General features: G+C 44.3%; 1 protein-coding gene across 1 annotated transcript in view; it reads right to left on the bottom strand.

Moving 5' to 3' along the window:
• Window positions 1-231: 231 nt before the first annotated feature.
• ACAA2 (acetyl-CoA acyltransferase 2) overlaps window positions 232-24,316 on the bottom strand; it is a 35,834-nt gene continuing 11,749 nt past the window's right edge. Inside the window, exons 2-10 of the mRNA XM_038743695.1 lie at window positions 22,126-22,292; window positions 19,366-19,494; window positions 17,511-17,627; window positions 12,939-13,086; window positions 10,327-10,502; window positions 6,061-6,190; window positions 4,229-4,299; window positions 2,917-3,071; window positions 232-796 (exon numbers count right to left, since the gene is read on the bottom strand). Of these exons, the coding sequence (XP_038599623.1) occupies window positions 712-796; window positions 2,917-3,071; window positions 4,229-4,299; window positions 6,061-6,190; window positions 10,327-10,502; window positions 12,939-13,086; window positions 17,511-17,627; window positions 19,366-19,494; window positions 22,126-22,292 (1,178 nt within the window). The 3' untranslated portion in view covers window positions 232-711. The remainder of the gene's footprint in view (window positions 797-2,916; window positions 3,072-4,228; window positions 4,300-6,060; window positions 6,191-10,326; window positions 10,503-12,938; window positions 13,087-17,510; window positions 17,628-19,365; window positions 19,495-22,125; window positions 22,293-24,316) is intronic.

Genomic DNA, 24,316 nt, shown 5'->3' with positions numbered 1-24,316 from the left:
TGCCTTACCCAAGGTCACACAGCAGACACATGGCAGAGCTGGGATTGGAGCCCAGGTCCTTCTGACTCGCAGGACTTTGCTCTATCCACTAAACCACGCTGCTCCTCTAAATCCGACCTTGCAAGTTACTGGCGCAGTAAGAGTCTATCCATCCCCCAAACTGCTATGCCTGCACTGCCCAGGTTTCTCTTTTTTTCACCCCACTCTTTCGAAAAGAGATCACGCTGGTGGTGGCTTTTGAGAATTTATTAGGTGATGAGACAGAGCTGAGTGACAGCTTTCATTCTTGGAATGAGTGAACTACAAGGGGGCATCCAGCAATGTACAAGTAATTTCCAAAACGAGAGAAGACTGGCTGAATCAGGGAGCTAAGGCACCTTTTGTGGATGACCCAGCACAGTAAGGCAAAGTTGGCAGAAGAGGCTTGGCAGGTATGTTATTTTCTTTGAAGTTCTTTCTGTACCGCTACTTCACACTCAGAGCTATAATTTTATCAATCTCTTTCTTTGCATGTATAAAGTTTCCCTGACCTTGGAATCCATGAACACCGACTTCACCCACATGGGCCGCCGTCCTGTCACTGCCATAGCAGAGCGTGGCCGCTGTCAGGCTGGTCGGTGGTTCTCCTTTGATTTTTCTCATGGGTTTTCTTCAAGAAGCTGTTCGCAGGCTAAGGGGGTACGGGAGAACACAGAAGACTTATTCTTCTCCTCAGGCTGTGTTCTGAATAAGGAGTGCGATGCCTTGGCCACCTCCAATGCAAGCTGACCCCATGGCATATTTTCCTCCACGACGTCTACAAAGCAAGCAATCGAATTTGGTGAGTGAAATTACAGAAGAGAGTGACATGTTCATTGCCCACAGGGACCTTACACTGTATAAATGTATATATGTTTGTACATATTTATTACTCTATTTTACTTGTACATATCTATTCTATTTAATTTTGTTAGTATGTTTGGTTTTGTTCTCTGTCTCCCCCTTTTAGACTGTGAGCCCACTGTTGGGTAGGGACTGTCTCTATATGTTGCCAACTTGTACTTCCCAAGCGCTTAGTACAGTGCTCTGCACACAGTAAGCGCTCAATAAATATGATTGATGATGATGATGATGATGATAATAGGGGAGGAGGCTACCAGAAATATTAACAGCAGAGCAGAGTTAGAATGGCTGTTTTCCTCACTCTCACCCATCACTGTGATGCTATCTTCAGGTACGTAAAACATACAAACAGGTACTGCCCAGGGTACTAATTATGCAGTCCCCATCCAATTACCACAAACAAGCAATTTGGCCTAGCAGAAAGAGGACTGGCTCTGCCACTTGCCTGCTGTGTGGTCCTAGTCCAGTCACTTAACTTCTCTGTGCCCCAACTGCCTCATCTGTAAAATGGGAGTTCAATACCTGTTCTCCCTCCCCCTTAGGCTGAGCCCCATGTGGAACAGGGACTGTGACTGACTTAATTATCTTGTATACATCCTGGGGCTTAGTACAGTACTGGGCACAGAGTAAGTGCTTAATACCACAATCCATTAAATATGAGGGAGGCCACCATCATCTTAATGTCATTTATTGGTGCCTTTCACCTTCTACTAAAGCTGCACTCTTTCACACCATATTTATTTGCCCACCCCCAAAACAGGGAAGAGGCTATTACACTGGGACTTAAGGGGAGCAGGAGAGAAGGAAGAGAAAGTACAGTAACACTTATTTCTCTACATTATGTTACTTGTTAAGCGCTTACCATGTACCAACACTGTTCTAAACACTGAGGGTAGATACAAGGTAGGTTGGACACAGTCCATGTCCCTCATAGGGCTCACAGTCTAAATCCCACATTTACAGATGAGGCCCAGAGAAATGACGGGACTTGCCCCAGTTCACATAGCAGACATTTGGCAGAGCTGATAGAACCCAGGACCTCCTCCCTCCCAGACCTGTGCTCTATCCACTAAGCCACGAATGTAGTGAATTATAGTCACCCCCTTTTGCCTTCCCTTTCTCGCAGCCTTTGCTACCACCTCCCCTTCCTCTCTCCTCGTAACTTCAAGGGATGGAACCGTGGTCGTTGGAGAGTCAAAAAGAACCTTCAAAAAGCAGCTCAAGGTCCCATTTCTCCTCAAATGATGATGATGATGGCATTTATTAAGCGCTTACTATGTGCAAAGCACTGTTCTAAGCGCTGGGGGGGATATAAGGTGATCAGGTTGTCCCACGGGGGCTCACAGTCAATCCCCAGTTTACAGATGAGGTAACTGAGGCACAGAAGTTAAGTGACTTGCCCAAAGTCACACAGCTGACAATTGGTGGAGCCTGGATTTGAACCCATGACCACTGACTCCAAAGCCCGTGCTCTTTCCACTGAGCCATGCTGCTTCTCTAATCAGGGGGTCATTACTCTATTTTACTTGTACATATTTACTATTCTATTTAGTTAATGATGTGCATCTAGCTTTATTTCTATTTATTCTAATGACACCTGTCCACATGTTTTGTTCTGTTGTCCGTCTCTCCCTTCTAGACTGTGAGTCCGTTGTCAGGTAGGGACCGTCTCTATATGTTGCCAACTTGTACTTCCCAAGCGCTTAGTACAGTGCTCTGCACACAGTAAGCGCTCAATAAGTATGATTGAATGAATGAATTGCTTACTTGGGTTTTCCCCTAGGCCTGTCGCTGGGATCCTGCCCCTTTCATGCTTTGGGAAGCGTCACCCAATCCGAGGACAAGGCTTGAGTGAGGAAAATCGCCGACCTGACCTTTCTGGTGGGAGATATGTTTCCCTCGTTAGCGTGTAAGTTCCACGCGGGCCGGGACTGGGTCACTTTGCTAGGTGCACTGTGCACCGCAGTGAGTGCTGCTACCCCCCTTCCCTCTTCATGAATGCAGTGGTCAAAAGTAGCGACTTGAAGCAATTACCTTAACTCGTGAACCAGATGGGCAGTGATTCTTGATCCGGATCCTCCCAGTGGATGACCCAGTGCAATGGCTCCTCCATTCACATTTGTTTTACTTGGGTCAAGGCCCAAACTCTGTTCAACCGCCAGATACTGGGCAGCAAAGGCCTCATTCACCTCAAAGAAAACAAAAGAAGACTCAGGGCTTAACTACACCCAGGGGAGAGCAGCAGAAGTTCCTACACTTTCCAACGGACAAAGCCCCAGAACAGGAAACCCCGGAGTGTATTCTGCTGGGGGCACAGACTGGCCTTTAATGTCTTTTCCCATTTATAATAATAATGATGGCATTTATTAAGCGCTTACTATGTGCAAAGCACTGTTCTAAGCGCTGAGGAGGTTACAAGGTGATCCGGTTGTCCCACGGGGGGCTCACAGTCTTAATCCCCATTTTACAGATGAGGGAACTGAGGCACAGAGAAGTTAAATGACTTGCCCAAGGTCACACAGCTGACAACTGGTGGAGCTGAGATTTGAATCCATGACCTCTCACTCCAAAGCCCTTTTGGATTTTCTGACACTAGGATGCTGAATCCTTCCAGGAGAGGGACTGTGAGGAATTTTACCAGGAAAATTTCATTCCCTAAAATACAGAAATTCAAGTGAGACTGGAGATGGAACCTATCATACAGGTGAGTGGGGCCGGGGGGGGAACCCTGGGCCACCTTTAGAGCCAGAGTGGTTGGTAGTCTTGTAGCCTAGAAAACAGAATCTTACACAGGCAGGAAGGTTGGTTCTAGCTTGGGCTTCATCTATAGGCTGCCCCTGACCCGGTGACCTAGTCTCCTCGGGGATAAAATGAGGTCAGTAGCCTGTCCTTGATCACCCTCAGAATGCTGCACAGACAGAGTTACTATCTGCAAAGTGTTTTGGGGAAATACACATGATAAGCACTCAACAAACATGATTGAATGAACTAATGTGATTCCAGATAGTACCGGAAAAATCCTAATTCTTTAGCAGTACAGCTTTTTCAAAATCTCAACAATAACAACTGCACAATTTGCTAAGTGCGGACTATGTGCCGAGCACTGCGGTAGATACTAGGTCGTCAGACCCCACATGGAGTTCACAGTCTAAGAAGGGAGGAGAGTAAGTAATGAATCCCCGTTTTTGAATCCCCAGAGAAGTGACCTGACCGAGGTCACACAGCAGGTAAATGGCAGAGCCGGGATTAAAACTCAGTGATCCAAACAGGCATCAAAGCAAACAAGCTAGATCTACACAGCACTAATCCGCTGCAAAAGGCAGCCGGGTCTCTATACTTTCCTTACCTCCACCAAATCCAGGTCTTTGAGACTCAGCCCTGCCTTCTTCAGAGCCCCAGTGATGGCTGGCACAGGGCCTAAAAAGAATGAAAAACATATTCAGTTAAATTCCCCCCTCTCTTTTTACAAAATCAATAGAAAGACGACGGAGCAATGACCAGCTAGGTTTATCACAACTAAATTTGACTACCTCGGAAGCAGCACACCAAACTATACACTGGCAAAATAGAGGTAGTCTTTGATAACAATAACGGTATTTATTAAGTGCTTACTATGTGCCAAGCACTGTTCTAGGCACTGGGGTAGATACAAGGTAATCACGTTGTGCTACGTGGGGCTCACAGCCTGAAGCCCCAAAAATTCAGATGGCATTCTGCACACGGTAGGGCCTCAAATACTGTAATTAAGATTGAGTCTCTCTTTTACCGTGGGTTGCCGATTTAAGACTGGATTCAATTTGAGGTTCCCATCATTCTTTCTAAGGTGGGGCATGGGATGAATTCATAATCCCCCAAACCAGATGGGTAGTTCACTCACTGGCTCGAATATAGCTGTTCCCCACATTAATTTCACAACAGAACAAGTGGAAATTTTCTTGGTAAAGAAAATGACTGTGGACCTTTAGGCTGTACAAAACAAAATCATCTTTTGGCATTGGCATTTAGCCTAATCCAGATACTCTATATAAGAGAAGGGAAGCTATGTGTTATCTTCCTGTTGTAAATGCTAAATGAGACTGGAAGAACCCTTTTAGAACCATTACCAAATACTATTCATTCACTCAATCGTATTTATTGAGCACTTAATGTGTGCAGAGCAGTACCTAGTGGAAAGAGTACAGGCCTGAGAGTCAGAGGATCTGAGTTCTAGTCCCAGCTCTGCCACCTGTCTGCTGTCTACTTTTGGGCAAGTCCCTTAACTTCTCTGTGCCTCAGTTACCTCATCTGTAAAATGTGGATTAGGACTGTATGACCATGGACTATGTCCAACCTCATTAGCTTGTATCTACCCCAGAATTTAGTATAGTGCCTAGCAAATACTAAGAGCTTAACAAATACCAGTAATAGCATCCGCAGGAAGTGTCTGGTCCCAGCAGATGGATTGCAAAGCACATGGGGGCCTGTTGCTGGCCCATGTGGCATCTGCAGCAACTAGAGGTTTTGTTCTGGGTTCGGGTAGTCACGAGGCTGGGAAAATTGCTCTGGCCCTCCCAGGAGACCCCAGAACTGGATTCTGAAACTTGGTGGTCCTGGGCTTGGAAAAGACTCGCTGCCAGGCCCAAATGCCATGTATGTAAAATGCATTAGGGCATTCAAGGGTCCCTCTATGTAGACAGTGAGCCCACTGAGGGACGGGGCCTGATTAGCTTGTAACTACCTCCGTGCTGAACCAATACCACCATCATTATTCTCCTCTAGACTGTAAGCTTGTTGTGGTCAGGAACATGTCTTCCAACCTCTGTTGTACTGAACTCTCCCAAGCACTTAGTATAGTGCTCTGCACACAGTCAGGGCTCAATAAATACCACTAATCAAGTGAGCATCCCATCCCTTGGGACCTTCAGCCCTCCACTTGCTCTCTTCGATATCCAATCAGCATTACTGGGACAAAATTGGGGCTGTTTTCTTGAAGACAATGCTGGTGTTTCTTCACTGACTATATCCAAATTGCAATCCAACACCAGTTGAGCCATGAAGAACCAATCTTCACTCTCAAACATGGCTAGTGGCCCAAGGCACTATAGCCAATAACACCTCAGCTTGGAACCAAAAATCTCCTTACCCCTCCCCCATACCCCTAAATGAGAGAACCGAGTCATTTGCTTTTCTCTAACTTACCAATGCCCATGATAGAGGGGTCACAGCCAGCTGTGAAGTAGCTCACAATTTGTGCCAGTGGAGTGAGGTTGTGCTTTTTTACCGCATCTTCACTGGCTATGATTACTGCTCCGGCTCCATCTGACACGCCCTTTAAAACCAAAGCAACCAAGTTAGTATACTAATTCCACAAACATCGTGAAGTGCAGAATAGGGATAAAACAGAGTGGCTATGACATGGTTTTTAATCACGGAGCAACATGACCTCTGTTTCAGCAAGAAAACATATCCTTAGTTCCTATTTCTGAACAAAAATTTAGTCTTAGTTTTATACCAAGAAAACCAGGCTGACATAATTTTCTACCATTTGGATACTTTCAAGGTGACAATCAATTCTAAAACAGAAACTGGAATTCACAGGGAATGCAATAACACAATTTTTTAACTGCACATGTTCAGTCAACCTTACGAATAAACATAACAAAGGAATTTGTAGTTTAGTATTTTAAATACTCACTGTGCAGAGCACTGTGCTAAGCGCTGGAGAGAATACACAGTGGGGAGTTAGACACGGTCCCTGGCCCTCAGAAGGTTTACAATCTAAGAGTTTAAGTGAGGAGAAGGAATTGGAGACAGACACATCAGCAATGATGAAACGTTAAAACCCTCACAAAGTCTTAGTGGGGATGGAGGAGACCAAGAGCACGTGGGAAAATGCCAGGAGGGGAGGCAGTGGTAACCGCAATGCTTTTCTCGATAGTAAGTGCTTTTGTGTCTAAACTAAATGTGTAGTGAATCCCTGGAAAGTGTATTTCCTTGAAAAATATTTTCCAAATTCAACTTGCTACCAAGTAGGAAGGAGAGTAGTAGCGATAATTATTTCATAGTAGTAATCATGGTGGTATTTGTTAAGAGCTTATGATATGCCAAGTACTGCATTAAGGGCTGGGGTAGACGCAGGATAGCCAGGGCCTACATGAGGCTAACAGAGTAAATAGGAGGGAGAACAGGTATTGAATCCCTGTTTTGCAGAGGACAGAACTGAGGCCCAGAGAAGTTAAGTGACCTGCCCAAGGTCACACAGCAGGTGAGTGGCAGAGCCAGGATTAGAACCCAGGTCCTTTGACTCACAGGCCAATGCTCCTTCCACTAGGCCATGGTGCTAAATAGTAATAGTATTTAGGTGTGTGTTTACCCTGTGTGGAGCACTGTACTAAGTGCCGGGAAACACTACAAGATGGGAATTAGACATGGTGCCTGGACCTCAAGGGACTCACAATCTAAGTAAGGCCCTATTTGGGAGAGGGAGGGGAGGAAGACAGGACTGGAGACAGACGTTTAAGAAGTGATGAAACAATAATACCCTAAAACGACATAAAACAAAGGTAAAGATACAAAATAAAAACCAAGCCAGTAGGATCCTACGGCTAGGGAAGCAGAATTTCAGGCTTCTCACGGCTCAACTATAGCCACAGCAACCACTCCAAGCAGCCATGACAGCAATCCCAATGATGCTGCTGGACGACCTCAGAGCCAGACACATCAGGTACTCACCTCGCACCCACTTCTCTCCATTCCAGCATATTCTGTGCCCCTTTTCTCTGCCCAACTTTTAATAACCTTCACTTCACTTTGATAGTCACTGGTCACACTGATAATTGTTTTCTTCCCTGCTCTTTCTCTTAGCCCTTACATCTCTGCACCAGACTTGATGTTGAGATGATGATCGCCTTACACCTACCTTGTACTTTGTCTCAGTCTATCAAATAGTACTGATGGAGCAGCGTAGCTCAGTGGAAAGAGCCTGGGCTTGGGAGTCAGAGGTTGTGGGTTCTAATCCCAGCTCCTCCACTGGGTGGTGGGTGACCTTGGGCAAGTCACTTCGCTGAGACTCACTTACCTCATCTTGTAAAATGAGGCTGAAGACTGTAAGCCCCATGTGGGACAACGCGATCACCTTGTATCCCCCCCAGCACTTAGAACAGTGCTCTGCACATAGTAAGTGCTTAACAAATGCCATCATTATTATTAGTATTATTATTGACTTCCCAAAGGCAATAAATCTTATTTTTGAGCACTTACTGTGTGCAGAGCACTGTACTAAACGCTTGGGAGAGTACAGTAAAATGAGAGTTGGTAGACACATTCCCTGCCCATGAGGATCTTATGGTCTAGAAACATACGGTATTCTACAGTTCTTTCCATTCAGCTCCTTTAGCTTTCTCATTTTCACTTGCATTTGGGGATAACTAACTAGCTACAAGCTATCTCGCAGAATTGGAAGAAAAAAAAAAAGATAGCTATTTGCTGAATGCTTTCATTTATACTTAAAATATATTTAAAATGCATATTACATTATGCAATAATGAAGGACATGAACAAATGGGAGTTAGTGAGTATGATCTTGAGCAATTTAATCTCCAGTGTGGAGGGTCAAGAAGCAGGTAAGATTGGGCCAGGATGAGATCTAGGGCAGAAGTCATTTAACCTTGTATAAGGATTCTTTCATTTAAAAGAGTAGGCACCAGGCAAACACAAGAGAGATACTCATTCCAAGAGAAATAGCAGCAGTTGAAATTACCACAGAATTGATAAATTTCTATGGTCCCTGACCTCACAGACTTGAAGTGACATAGAAAAATCAACTGCTGCCTGCAGTTGCAGAAGAGGGACACAATCATTCCCAACCGGCAGCACCGGTCAAATGAAAATTTCAACAAGCCTTTTGAGTTTTTTCCTTTCATATCTACCAAGGCAAACCCTTGCCAAGTGCTTAGTACAGTGCTCTGCACACAGTAAGTGCTCAATAAATACGATTGAATGAATAAATGAAACCCTGGCAGCTAGTGCTACTTCTTAGCAGGTTGGTGCCACAGAAGGTGGTGAGGGCCTGGCAACTCAGCCACCAGAAGAGATTGAATGAATGAATGAGAATCCATCATCTTTTAAGAAGCAGTGGGGCCCGGTGAAAAGAGCACGGCCTTGAAGTCAAAGGACCTGGGTTCTAATCCTGGCTCTACCACTTGCCTGCTGTAGTATCTTGGGTAAGACACAACTTCTCTGTGCCTCAATCTCCTCATCTGTAAAATGGGGATTCAATACCTGCTCTCCCTCCTACTTAGACTGTGAGCCTCATGTGGTACAGGAACTGTCTACACCTTGGTTATCTTGTACTTAGCATCAGTCTTAGTACAGTACTTAGCACATGGTAAGCCCCACATAAATTCCACAATTAGTATTGCTGGGAAATGTGAAACCACCAACACAAGTTATTTTCTGCCTTGGGCATTTACCATCTTTTGTCGTAATTAATCTTTCAAGGTAATTAAACAAGGACAAAAACAGGTTGATAAGATGGCTGTTCAACTACAAAAATATCTGAGCATTTATATTTGTGTTTTCTATTTTTAAATTTCCTGGCAGAGTGATGGGGACAGGAAGTGTATTCACTCACCAAGACTGACAGTGAAAGGTTCCCATGGAAGAAGCAAGACTATGAGACAGAAGCAGTTCAGTGGTTGGGAAAAGCCAGGGACAGGTCAGTCAATCATATTTATGAGTGCTTACTATATGCAGAACACTGTACTAAGTGCTTGGGAGAGTACAATGTAACAATAAACGGACACATTCCCTGACCACAATGAGCTTACAGGGACCATTTGAAAGGAACGGCATCGAGACCAAGGAAGATAGTACAGGAAGCAGTTTGGAGTCAGACATGGGAAGAACAGAGGAAAAAGTTGGAGGGCAAGACACAGGAGCATAAGTGGGTTCCCTGGAGGAGGAGTGAGCAGGACAGTAAAGGCCAAGAAGAGGTCGGAAGAGAAATGGGACTTTAGTGGGAGTCGGCAAGTCAAGCAGCTTGGAGAATGGAAATTTATAGAACTCAATATCAAATAACTCAAATGCAGTTCTTCAGCTGCCAGCATTTAAAGAAATTAAGTGTGCATATATAAGTTTACATGTAAATTAAGTTTACATAGATATATTTGTAAACTAGAGATCCTGAAATACAACTATAAAGGGAAGATGTTTATCACCTGTGGCATCAGCCTGCTCAGAAGTAGCACTAGGTGATAGGAATTGCCTAAACATGAAAGGAAGAAACTCAAAAGACTCACTGAACTTCAGATCCTGAAGTTTGTATTTGTTGCTGCCAGAAGAAATGTTCTGCCACTGCAGCCTGCAACTGATTTTTCCTTGTCAACCTCCCTCACTCATGATTATGAACACATTATTTGCATTTACTTTTCATTTGCCGTCTAAGTAGCCCCTGGTTACACCTACCGAAGCATTTCCTGCGGTGACTGTTCCATCTTTCTTGAAGACAGGAGGGAGCTTGGCTAACGACTCGAGTGTGGTCTGGGGCCGGGCATGTTCATCTACTTGCATGGTCTGTTTCCCTTTCTTTGTTTTCACTTCAATTGGCACCATCTCATTAGTAAAACAGCCCCCATCGTTAGCTGAAACAAGAATGGATATTTTCATGATCAGTTAAAAAAATGAAAGGTAAGGAGGGACGGAGAATAAGCAAAGCACAATACATCGATACCACTGATGGGTTGGTGTTACTCAATTTGCCTCATCAAGTATTTATTTGTAGGCATCGATGACAAAGTTCTGGCCTCACTCATCCCAGGTCTGTCCACCAGACCTAAGAGTCAACAATTAGGGCTGAAAAGACCCAAAGTGGTGGCTTTCTGGCCTGCTCCCTCCTCCCACCCTCCCTCAGTACCTAAAGTTCCTGCTGTGTTCTTGCTCCAGCACTCAAATGAAAAAGTGGTACCTATGAAGAATTTTTTTCTTCTCAAGAACATATTCCTCTGCTAGCCTGCGAAAGGTCAAAAATATTAGTTCTGGGTCCGCATCTTGTCCTCCATATCACCCGTAAAGGATGAGAAGTTTACCTTTTGAACGAGTCTTACGTTCAAAAGTTTTATGCTTGATGTTTTAGGCCTTCCGCAGCCCTCTGTCCACTAGGAATGAAATCTGCATCATCCACTACATTACGACTGAGCCAGCTTCAATCATGGGCAGAAAAGTCAGGGCAGAAAAAGCCACAAAAATACACAAATCAGTTCACTGAAACCAATCTTATGTCTCCAAAAGGACCTAAGCAAAGAAATCTAAAACTCAAGAAGTTTCTGGTCACAGAATGTTCAACTCAACTGATGGTATTTATTAGGCAATTACTGTGTGCAGAGCACTGTACTAAAAGTTTGGGAGAGTACAATACAATAGAGCTTATGTCCAAAACACGCTTAGAGTCTAGAGGAAGAGTTTACAATCTAGAAGATAGGAAAAGATGGGAAATATGACCAGAGGTTGAGAATTTGGGTCAAAACTAGAACTATGAAGGTGCAGCAAATTAGCTGCATCTCCCTCAGCAGTCAACAGGTCCATAATGTTAAGGAAGAGGACCATGACCCATTTAGCTTCACTGGTGTGGAATCAACAAGAGAGGATGGTCCCTGCCCACTGAGGTGGGCATCGTCTTTACTGGGCAAATTTACTTTACCTCAGCAGCTTCATCCAAAAAATGGGAATGCTATTGTTCAACTAACTCATTTTCATTTAATCGTGTTTATTGAGCACTTACTGTGTGCAGAGCACTGTGCTAAGTGCTTGGGAAAGTACAATACAACAATAAAGAGACAGATTCCCTACCCCCTAGCTTACAGTCTAGAGGACATGTGAGGGAATCCCAAAAATGAGTAGAGATTATCCGCAAATACAAAGTGCTTCCTAAATGGTAATTTATTTATTGTAGCAGTTAATGGAGCTGGTTAAATATCAGTGGAACAAGATAGCCATTTACCTTTTTTTCAGGAAACAGTACAATACTCAGCATATGGGAATAGCCTCCTTTCTCTAAGACAACAATAATAAGGTTTCTTATGGAATCTTCTACTTGAGAAAGGGCTGTCCCAGTTCCCCTCTGTTGTATGAAACGCTGGATGTAGGGAAGATGATTGTCCCTTAAAGACAGGGCTGCTCTGAACAAGTATGAGGCTCTTTGGAAACCTCCAGCTGAAAAGTATTTTGAAACCTGAAAAGTGACTGGGTTGGCCAGGAGGAAATGCTCTTTGGTTTGAAATCCCCTAACAGTGACTCAAGGCAGTTTAGAGATGTGACTGGAAAACGAATGAACCTGAGTCATCAAATAGTAAGCAATGGACCACTTTACCACCTTTACTAACGGTTCCCTTAACCACCAAAGTGTTAAAATGAACAGCTCCCTCCAGATTTAATTCCCCAGAGAAGCAACACTTCCCTTCCCCTGCTACCCCTCTGCCCCACCACCCCCACCCCAATAATTTATCCAACACACCTACCGAACCGTGGAGAAAATCATTTCTCACTTTCAATTATGGGGTCACAGAAAAGGGACCAAAAGCATTCCACATTCTAAAATCCATCTCATGCATAGTGAAAGTTGCTATGCAATAATAAAGGAGTGAGCCAATCAGTGAGATTAGAAGCCACAAAAGAACTTCTGATGTCTTTTAGACTGTGAGCCCACTGTTGGGTAGGGACTGTCTCTATATGTTGCCAACTTGTACTTCCCAAGCGCTTAGTACAGTGCTCTGCACACAGTAAGCACTCAATAAATACGATTGATTGATTGATCTAGCCAAAATATAAAGGGGCTTTGCAAGGGGAGTCAAATCGCCAAAAATGCTGTTGGATTGAAAGACATTTCATGATTGACTTTGATTAGACAATTTGAATAAATCTCACCTACTTACAATTAAACTTCACGTGAGACAAACTGTATCCATCTTAACATACATCTATCCCAGCAATTAGAACAGTGCTTGACACATAGCAAGTGCTTAACAAATACCATATAAAACCAAAACCGTTTGCATATTTTTGGAATAGTCAATTTTACTGACCAGCTTTCCATCTCTGTTGTGATTGAAGTGCATATCTGTCACAGTCTTCTCTGCTTATTTTATGCTTCTCAGCAAGATTCTCCGCAGTGATTGCCATGGGTAGTTTAATATGTTGATCTGTTAAGGCTGCCCAAAGCGTGTCTTCCAACTATTCAGGATATTGGGAAAAAGACAATACAGGGTGGTTAAAATATGTTTCTTAAACATAGTGTTTACCAGTTCATAGAACACAGATAGTTCAAGGCATCAAAAAAAAAAAAAACTAGAAGTGAAAAATATCTGAAGTATTTGTATTGGATTCAGTAGAATTTTGGGGAAATTTTGGTTTTTTTCAGTTTTCACTTTTAGCCTTTTAAATTGATATACAATTTTAAAAAATGAATTCAGAGCTTTATTTGAAATCAGGAGAACTGGGACTGCACTTCATCCAAATTAAATCCATGAGATTATATTGCATTAGAAAATGGACTACTTAAAAGATCAGTTTTAAGAGAAACTGTATAGGCAGTTAGCTGCCAAAATGCTCACCAGCCAACTATGTAAGTGCTCCATAAATACGATGTGAAATGCTGGTGAGGAATCAGTGTCCTGAGTCCTCGTAATCCTGGCTTTGTCAGGAAGAAAAAGTGCTGGTTTAGGCTACTGCTTTGGAGGAGTGTTCATTACAGGGTCTGATTTATGGGGAGGGACACGCTGAGAAGGTAGACAGCAAGCTGATCTGTGGGTGAAGGACAGTGGCCAAAGGAAGCCCGAGGTGTTCCAAGTGAACTTTTAGGTGCTGACAGAAAAGAAACAAATGAACAAAGTAATTTGCCTATTTGCCTTTGGTGTTGGTGGAGGAAACAGTCCTTCGTTTCTTTTAAAAACAGAATCGACTGGATTCTTGGATTATCTATCACCACTTTGAGTCTGCAGTTGCTTTGCTTAAAGTGTTTTTGGGTTTTCCCCAGACTTTCTGGTGAGACACTGTAGCTCCGAATTAGAATCTGAGGTTGAACAATCAAATGAAGCAGATCAAGGCTGTGACAGAGATGGCACCCAACCTGATTCTCTTGTACCTACCTCGGCACTTGGTACAGTGCTCGACACAGTAGTAGGTGCTAAACAAGTGCCATTAAAAAAAACCCAAGTCAACAGAAAATGAATAGGTTAAGTTATAATTACAATTCCATCTGACTGCATGTTCCCTACAGGGCAGAGACTCTGAGCAACTCGGTTCACGGGGGAATGAGCTCCCTCCCCACCGTCCCAGCCAATCCTCTGAACCCGCCACCGCTCATTTTATTTCCACTCTCACCTCCACCCAGAGAATAATAATAATGATGGCATTTATTAAGTGCTCACTATGTGCAAAGCACTGTTCTAAGCGCTGGGGAAGTTACAAGGTGATCAGGTTGTCCCACAGGGGGCTCACAGTCTTCATCCCCATTTTACAGACGAGGTAACTGCGGCCCAGAGAAGTTAAGTGACTTGCCCGAAGTCACACAGCTGACAATTGGTGGGGCCGAAATTTGAATCCGTGACCTCTGACTCCAAAGCCCGGGCTCCTTCAGGGGAAAGAGGAGCCACGCTGCTCCTCAACAGTATGGGCTTGTGAGTCAGAGCACCTGGATTCTAATCAGAGCCCTGCCACTTACCTACTGTGTGACCTAGGGCAAGTCACTTAAATTATTTGTGCCTCAGTTCCCCCATCTGCAGAATGGGAACTCAATACCTGCCCACCTTCCGGCTTAGACTGTGAGCTCCATGTGGGACCTGATTATATCTACCACAGTGCATGGCATATGGTAAGGGCTTAACAAAAAACGCTATTATTATTATTACCCACCAAACACTTGCATTAGTTGCAACTAATGTCTTTACACAAGGTCCATCCACCATCGATGGACACTAGGAGCTCCCCAGAACTGTTCTTCAAACGCTTAGTACAGTGCTCTGCACACAGTAAGCGCTCAATAAATACGATTGATTGATTATGGTGTTTATTAAGCACTTACTATTCCTGCCCCGCTGAGCATTGCACTGGGGAATCAGAGGTCCTGGGTTCTAATCCTGATTCTACAAATTGTCTAATGAGTTGGGGCAACTCACTTCACCTCTCTGTGCCTCAGTCGCTTCTCCCCCTTCTAGAATGTGAGCCCATTGTTGGGTAGGGACCGTCTCTATATGTTGCCAACTTGTACTTCCCAAGCGCTTAGTACAGTGCTCTGCACACAGTAAGCGCTCAATACAACTGAATGAATGAATGAATGAAAGTAGCTTATTTAATGCACTCCAAATTTGCCCAGCAGTATCCTCTAGACTGTGAGCTCATTATGGACTGTGACAGGGAATGTGACTGTTGGTTGTTGTGTTATATTTTCCCAAGCTCTTAATTCAGTGCTTTGCACATGGTAAGCACTCAATAATAATAATGATGGTATTTGTTAAGCGCTTACTATGTGCAAAGCACTGTTTTAAGTGCTGGGGGGGATACAAGGTGATCAGGTTGTCCTACGTGGGGCTCACAGTCTTAATCCCCATTTTACAGATGAGGTAAGTGAAGCACAGAGAAGTGACTTGCCCAGAGTCACACAGCTGACAAGTGGGAGAGCCGGGATTAGAACCCATGACCTCTGACTCCCAAGCCCGTGCTCTTTCCACTGAGCCACGCTGCTGCTCTATAAATATGACTGAATGACTCCTGTCTGCCTGACCATGACACTATAGGATAGAAACTATATGTTTTCTGACTCAGACTTGCACAATTTATAGACTAGTGCTTTCTCCTAAAATTCTACAGATTAATCTCAATAACGAATACCCTGAATTATTTAAAGATTACCCCAATGGTGTGACTAAATTAGTTAACAAACAGAACTGAAAATTGAGTATGCTACCTCTTTCTGTTACAATCTCCACGTCCTTTTTTTTTTTTAAAAAAAGGGTATTTATTAAGCACTTACTCTGTGCCAGGCACTGTACTAAGCGCTGGTGTAAATTCATTCGTTCATTCAATCATATCTCCATCCATACCGCTACCCTGCTCATTCAAGCTCTCATCCTATCCCGTCTGGACTACTGCATCAGCCTTCTCTCTGATCTCCCATCCTCGTGTCTCTCCCCACTTCAATCCATACTTCATGCTGCTGCCCGGATTGTCTTTGTCCAGAAACGCTCTGGGCATGTTACTCCCCTCCTCAAAAAGCTCCAGTGGCTACCAATCAATCTGCGCATCAGGCAGAAACTCCTCACCCTGGGCTTCAAGGCTGTCCATCACCTCGCCCCCTCCTACCTCACCTCCCTTCTCTCCTACAGCCCACCCCGCACCCTCCGCTCCTCTGCCGCTAATCTCCTCACCGTACCTCGTTCTCACCTGTCCCGCCATCGACCCCCGGCCCACGTCATCCCCTGGGCCTGGAATGCCCTCCCTCTGCCCATCCGCCAAGCTAGCTCTCTTCCTCCCTTCAAGGCCCTACTGAGAGTTCACCTCCTCCATGAGGCCTTCCCAGACTGAGCCCCTTCCTTCCTCTCCCCCTCGTCCCCCTCTCCATCCTCCCCATCTTACCTCCTTCCCTTCCCCACAGCACCTGTATATATGTATATATGTTTGTACATATTTATTACTCTATTTATTTTACTTGTACATATCTATTCTATTTATTTTATTTTGTTAGTATGTTTGGTTTTGTTCTCTGTCTCCCCCTTTTAGACTGTGAGCCCACTGTTGGGTAGGGACTGTCTCTATATGTTGCCAACTTGTACTTCCCAAGCGCTTAGTACAGTGCTCTGCACACAGTAAGCGCTCAATAAATATGATTGATTGACGTAACCGAGGCACAGCGAAGTTAAGTGACTTGCTTAAGGTTACACAGCAGACAAGTGGCAGAGCCAGGTCTAAAACCCAGGTCCTTCTGACTCCAGGCCCATGCTCTGTCTACTAGGCCATGCTGTGTTTTCCCATCTCTTGCTCTTTCAAGAGGAAAAGCCTGAATGTAATATTCAAAGATATTAAAACCAGGCAGGGGCATGCAGGTGTCTGTTCTGTGTTTACAGACTGCACTTGCTATCCTTACCCACACTGCAGCATATTATCCTGCTAAGCATAGGACAACTGCGTGAGGACAACTGGCAAATGCATTTCCCGTTGGGGACCGGACGCACCTCTTTCCTCTTCACCATTGGTGCCGGATCAATCCTCACCTAACGTCAAGGGGTCAGAAAGAGGCCCAACTCTGTTGTGAAGGAGGAAGGATGAAAGTGACTCTTGGCCTGACCCTCATCTGCCCACGGTGCAATCTCTGTCAGCCATGCTGTTTTTGAACAGAAACATAACTCTAATCCAGTGGGCAGACTGTTTAGGTTGTCCCTTCTCCTGATTAAGCCCCACCTTTTGTCATTTCACAACTTGTCTCACTTTGCGGGCTAAAGGGAAAGGTCAAATAAATACACTTTTCTACTCCGGCAGCTCTGTAAAGGTTACGTGAGGAAAGAAACCAACATAAACTACAAAAAGTGAAGCATGGGGATTTTCAAATGGGCCAGGATTCCTCAGACAACTCAGTTAAAAAACAAATCCAAAATGATTCTCACCTTCAGGTCAGTTCCAAACTTGGTTCCAAACCGCACATTTCTGACAGCAAAGGGACCCTGGCTCATACTTTCAGTTCCTCCACAAAGGACGACTTCAGCATCTTTAGTACAGATTTCCTACAAAGGAGATGAGAAAAACACCTTAATAAAGTTGAATATTTTTCTCTTGGCGATACTCTAGCTGAGCTTCACAGGCCCAGTGGTAGCTCCCTGCAGGGGTGGGTGGAGAGGGGAAAGCAGAGAAAAGGAAGCTTAGAACACCACTCTCCAGGACTAGTAATTCTACCAGATCCCAGGCTGCCTTAATACAGTGCCAGGGTTTATAGCCCTAGCTATATGAGGGATGAATGCTGGACCCTAGATGTTTGTTTCTGGGGCTTAGGGCACAAAGGTTTTGGACAGTTCACACTACTATGGCTTCCAATGTGCCTTCTGTAAGCTGTGGGTCAAAGCAGGTGATTACCCTGCATTTTAAGCAGGGTGGGCAGTCGTAGCTACCCTGCCCTGCCTCTTCTTCCCACCAGGACCTTGAATGGGGCCAGATTCTCTTCTTACCTGCAGCCCTGGACCCCAGTGAGGCATGCCCTAAGCCCTCCAATTAGCGGGCAGGCAGCTTGGGGAATGCCCCGGGAATAAGGGAGATGTCGGAGGCTTGGATCCATGGTAGGGGCCACAATAAATCCCGTGGAGCCCTATCATGCTTCTCTCCGGCCCTGAGCCTCCGTGGCCTTTTCCCACCACGACCTCCAAGAGCCAGCTGCTTGGCTGGTGATAGTGGCGGTGTACATGGTGAAGGTGGCGGCACATTACGCTCCTTCTCACTTTCCCTTTTCCCCCACACTCCAGCTTTGGCTCTTTCCAAGTTCACTCCTGGACTCGAAATGAGAACTGAGCACCCCAACTTTAAACCCTGCTTTGGATTCCAGTTTCCACATACTTCTTAGGACACCAAACACTGTGTTGGGCCTATGGTGAGTCTGTTCCACCACTGACTTCTCATCCCAGTTACCGTTTCTATTAGCTCTAGAGTTTCTGGATTCAATCTCAACGCCCAGGGAAGAATTCAGAGGTCCAGTGGTTGGGGGGAGGCCGGGCTGGGGCTGACAATGGGCTGAAATGGGAGAGATGTCTGGTTGAGAAAATGAGGAACAGGGACAGGTTAAGGATGGGCCAGAATTTATCTGCTGTTCACCCAAAGGCTTAGCTGGGACAGTGAAGAAACCAGAATTACCAATCATGTAATAGCTATCGAAACCCATTAACTTATATGCTAACAGTTTGAGCAAAACTTGTTTGAAATGTGTTCAAAGGTTGCAGCAGAATAGAAGACTCTGCAAGTATGTTCTGCTTCTTTTAGAGTACCCCCGGGGTAGGGCCAGGTTTCAGAGTGTCCTTGTCGGATATTCTGACCATGATATCCACCCCAGCTCATGTTTACTGGCTCCCTATAACCTTTGGCATAAAGCAACTCTCTTCACCTTCAAGTTGTCCTGCCACTCTGCTCTTACTGCATTTTTTTTTAACAATCTTTTGTTTTCTGATCCAGCGTGTCTCTACCTCCTTCCTTCTTTTGCCCCACTTCTAAGCACTCTTCCCTGCTGTCTCCTATGACTAGAAGAACCTTCTCCCGTGTGATAACTGCCTTCTTTCTCGCAATCGAATCTCTCCTCAAGGGTCCCTTCTTTCGGATGAGGAATTTGTGGCTATTGAAAGATGACCAAAGTGGACTCAATAGTACTGACCACCTACCTTTCCCCAGGACAGTGAATCACTAAGACCTTCGGGGCTATATTAACACCTGCCTTTTCCCCTGGGTGTTTTCCCATTTTTTCTCCAAACTACATCATTCCCATACCTGGCATCCACTGATAATGGACTGGAAACCAGAGCCACAGAGTCTATTAAGAGTGAGGGCTGGAACTTCCTTTGGAATTCCCACACGCAAACCAACATGTCTGGCAAGGTAGGCAGCATCTGATGAACTCTAGGGGAAAAAAAAAACAAAGAAATCAATGACATTGGGAACCTACTAGGCCAACAGTAAGTACTGGGAGAGTACGACGAGGCTTAGAGGAAAGAGCCCAAACCTGGGAATCGGAGGATCTGGTTTCTAATCCTGGCTCTGCCACTTTCCTGCTGTGTAACCTTGGGTCAGTCACTGCACTCCTCTGTGCCACAGTTTCTACATCTATAAAATGTAGATAGGACACCTGTTTTCTCTCCCACAGACTGTGAGCCCCATATAGGGCAGGGACTGCTTCAAAATTCATTATCTTGTATTTACCCCAGCACTTAGTACAGTGCTTGCACACAGTATGCACTTAAGAACCACAATTAGCATAATTTTTATTATCAGTAACAAGACACATGTAAACCCCCTTAAGGAGTTTAAAATTTAATGGGGGAAGAAAGCAAAAATTTAAGAGATAGTGAAAGTCAAGGGAAGAATAAGTTTAAAGTACTTAAATGTACAAATGAAGGTATAAAGTACAGATGTGCGGAAGATAATAAAAATACACAGGGGTTAAGGGTGGGGGGAAAAGAAAGAGATCTTATGGTCCCTTTGTATATCACAACAACAGTATCTGCAACAATATATATCAGTCACATTCACTGAGCACCTACTACGTATTACGTCCTGTACAAGATCCTTGGGAACATAAAGGGAAGAGAAACTGTCCCTACCCTTGACAAGGTTACAGTCTAATGGGGGTGGCAAGCAAATACAAATACCAGTTATACAATAAAAGAATAAAAGCATGGGCTTAAATGGTAAGAAGAAAAATAAGAAATTAAATATCACATATACATGAGTATTAAACATCAACTGCTCCCTCACATATTCAGAAGCGTATGAGAAAAAATAAGATATATACATGGCCAAGCACTGATAAATATGGTAAAGCATTTCTTGCCATAAATTTTGCAATGTCCTCAATGTAAACTACAAACATATTATCTTTACAGTTTCAGGACTTTCTGAAAACAGGCCATATGTACAGTAGCTAACTTCTGATTGTCTGCTTTTGATGGATAATTCTTCAAATTTCTCCAACAAGAACAGTCTGTAACAGAGGCTTTCTCCATGCTGGGCTAGCTCACCACAAAACCAAGACAAACTGAGGGGGACAAATATATTTTCAATCAAAACAAATAAAAATAAAGATCTGCTTCCACAAAGAGGCTGACTGAAGTTTCTACCTAAGCAAAACTCTAGCGTTTCCTTGCAAGCTTTTAGGATTCCGTGGGCCTGTTTGAAAGAGAGAAACTATTTCTAAGCCAAGGGAAAAAAGATCATTCTGAAACATTCCTAGAGAGATACGTTAGCCTCAAGCCACAACACCACTTATCCTACCAGTCTATAACCAGCATATTTTTAATGGCATTTGTTTAGCACTTATCTGCCAGACACTGTACTAAGCTCTGGGACAGATGCAAGCTAATCAGCTTGGACAACGTCCACATCCCACATGGGGCTCACAACCTTAATCCCCATTTTACAGATGAGGTAACTGAGGACCAGAGATGTGAAGTGACTTGCCCAAGGTCACACAGAAGACAAGCGGGAATTAGAACCCAGATCCTTCTGACTCCTAGACCTATTCTGTATCCATTAGGCCATGCTGCTTCACCTACCCTTCCAATCAATCAATCATATTTACACTGTGTGCAGAGCACTGTACTCAGCACTTGGGAGAGTACAATATAACAAACACATTCTCTGCAGCATGGCTCAGTGGAAACGACACGGGCTTTGGAGTCAGAGGTCATGGGTTCAAATTCTGGCTCCGCCACTTGTCAGCTGTGTGACTTTGGGCAAGTCACTTAACTTCTCTGGGCCTCAGTTACCTCATCTGTAAAATGGGAATTAAAACTGTGAGCCCCACGTGGGACAACCTGATCACCTTGTACCCCCCCTGTGCTTAGAACAGTGCTTTGCACATAGTAAGCGCTTAATAAATGCCATTATTATTATTATTATTATTATCACTGTTGCCATACTGGGGCTTTCCTGAAAATCGGTGGGAGAAAGTATCTGAGAACTTTTAACAATTTATATTTAGGAGTAAGGCCTATAGTTGCTATTATTTTTAATAATAGTATTTGTTAAGCACTTAATATGTGCCAACCACTGTGCTAAACATAGGGACAGATATGAAATAAACCCAGTTGCGTTTCTGAGGCAGGAGAAAACTGGGAAATCAAGTGGGATAAGGCTGGACTACACAGTTTCAAAAAAACAGCTCAAATGCCGTTAAAAATGGCAAAATTATATTGAAGCCCCTATCAACAACTCTTCAGGTCAACCCAAACCAGAGAGTTTTCTAACAACAATCACACACAAAAATATCAGGATTTTCAATAAAAATAATTCAGTGAGTCTCACAGAGGGACGAACTTCAGAAGATCAAAACCTTTGTGGTGATGCCAAAAGTTTCCTGGCAAGGAAAAAAAAAACGTTCTTACATTCAAAATGTTTTAAAAGCTCCCTGAATGACTGTGACTCAGGCGAAACCCGATGAATGGAATGAAGATTTATATTTAGAAACTCGGAGCAGGGACAAAACACTCACCGAGTGAGGGAAAATAAGCATTTCCCTCCTGCCCCACTGACCTGCATGACATTGCCAACAATCACACTGTCAATAGCTTCGGGAGCGACTTTGCCAGCAGCCAAGGCAGCTCGAGCAGCGAATTCGGTTAAGTCGGTGGCTGTAAAATCCTTCAGCAAACCTCCATAAGCCCCGAAGGCCGTGCGCTTGGCAGCCACTATGAACACACCTAAAACGACAAGAGACAACAATCAGCCGACTGGATAATCTTCAAGCTCGTAACCTTTCTCCTCTTTATTAAGTCTACATGTTTCGATACCAGAAAAAGCTTTCCTTCTATCCAAAAGCTGGGGAAATTGGACTCTTGGGGACTCATAGTGCCGGTTTAAATTTTATTACAACCGCAGCCCTAGTTTGTTGAGGTTGAGTCTCCCTGCCTTAGGTAAGGAGGAAGTCATTTTGTGCAAACCTCCTAAAGGATAGACCATTGCAAAATTAAAACAGGGAAACGGGAGAGGAAAAATCATGCCCATATCATGTGGTGGCTCCGCAAATATGCTCTTCCTGCAATTCCCACTGCCTCAAGATCGTAATCTCACTGTGGGCGGGGAATGTGTCTTATACTGTTTGTATTGTACTCTCCCAAGCACTTAGTATAATCCTCTGCACCCAGTAAGCGCTCAATAAATATGATCGATTCATCGCTCCAACTGTGGTACTGACCATCAAAAACAGGAAGGCCAGAGCTGAAAGTGCAGTAGTGATTCGGCTAGATCACATGGCCCAACTCCTCCTCTGGCACCAACTTCAAGCCTCTAATTCTGTGCATTGAAAATAATTGCCTAGAACATGTATTTCCTCAGCAAGTTAGCAATTAGCAAGGTGTTTTGAGAAACAGTGACAAAAAGTCCACTTCAACCGCAACCTCTTTTTTCCTGCCTTTGAGAAACTGTAATTGCTCTTGGATCTGGAACCTTTGCACATTTGCCCCCACGACACAGCACTTATGTACATATCTTTAAATTAGATATTAAATATTACTTATTTAATGTCGCTCTCCCGCTCTAGGCTGAAAGCTTACCGTGGGTAGGGAACGTGGCTGCTGACTCTGTTGTGCTTAGTACAGTGCTCTGCAAACAGTAAGCACTCAATAAATACGACTGAGTGATTACAATCCGATGGGTAAGTCAGAACAGGAAATTCCTTAAGTGAAGGTTTGACAAACAGAGGTATACATGTGCCCACTAGGACAGTGGTTTCTAATCAGGGTGAATTAGGAACTTGAGAAACTTCCAGGCAGCACCACTTTTGATTATAGTGTGCCCACGCAAACAAAAGACGGTAATCTGCCCAAGGAGGGCTTCCCATCAACCACGAGGAGTAGTATAAAAGTACAGCTGCTCCTTCATCCCACATTTATCCCTTTCCCCTCAGAACTTTGGATGCAGAGGGGGAGGGCACATATGGGCCTCCAGGTTGTGTCTCGTCTGTTTGGTGTATCCAAGTGGAACGGGCTGGCAAGCATTGCTCTCGGAGTTCTCATTCCCAACAAGCCAACAAGCTACCCAGCTGTTCTATCATTCCCTACTGCCTCAACCTTGAATTTAGTCCTGTCTCCTAAACACTGATTACATGCACAACAAAAATTCCTCTGTAGTGTTAGGGTCTCCAGGCGGCATGATTCTCCTGTCACGGAAATGGGACAAGTGCGAAATGGTGAGGAGATTGCTGCCCATTTCCAGATGGTCGGAAGGAAGCTTTGAGGAAAGCTCTCCCCTTTGGCTCTGAGGTCTCCCTAAGGCTCCCCAGCCTGATATTTACTATCTCATTTATTTTTCTCTTTCCCAGCCAAGAGAACCTCTTATTCTCCTCCACCTATTTTTACTTCGCCCTTAACCTTAGTCCCAATTCCTAAGCACTTGAGTACGTATCCGAACACTTTAATGTCTGTCTCCCCCTCTAGACCATACCCTCCCTGAGGGCAGGGATCTTTTTTTTTTTTTTTTTTTACCAACTGTACTGTAATAATAATGATAATAGTATTTGCTAAAGGCTTACTACTTGCCAGGCCTTGCACTCAGCACTAGGGTAGATACGAGATAAGCAGGTTGGGCCATGGTCCCTGTCTCACGTCGGGTTCACAGTCTAAGTAGCTCACTGCACTCTCCCAAGTGCTTAGTACACTGCACTGCACAGAGAAAGTCTTCAATAAGTGTCACTGGTTGACTGTTCGCCAAGGAGCACAGACTTTTT

Source organism: Tachyglossus aculeatus, chromosome 3 (genome assembly GCF_015852505.1).
Source record: "Tachyglossus aculeatus isolate mTacAcu1 chromosome 3, mTacAcu1.pri, whole genome shotgun sequence".
Classification (NCBI taxonomy): domain Eukaryota; kingdom Metazoa; phylum Chordata; class Mammalia; order Monotremata; family Tachyglossidae; genus Tachyglossus; species Tachyglossus aculeatus.
The sequence above is the reverse complement of the archived record's forward strand: the minus strand, read 5'-3'. Positions and strand labels throughout refer to the sequence as shown.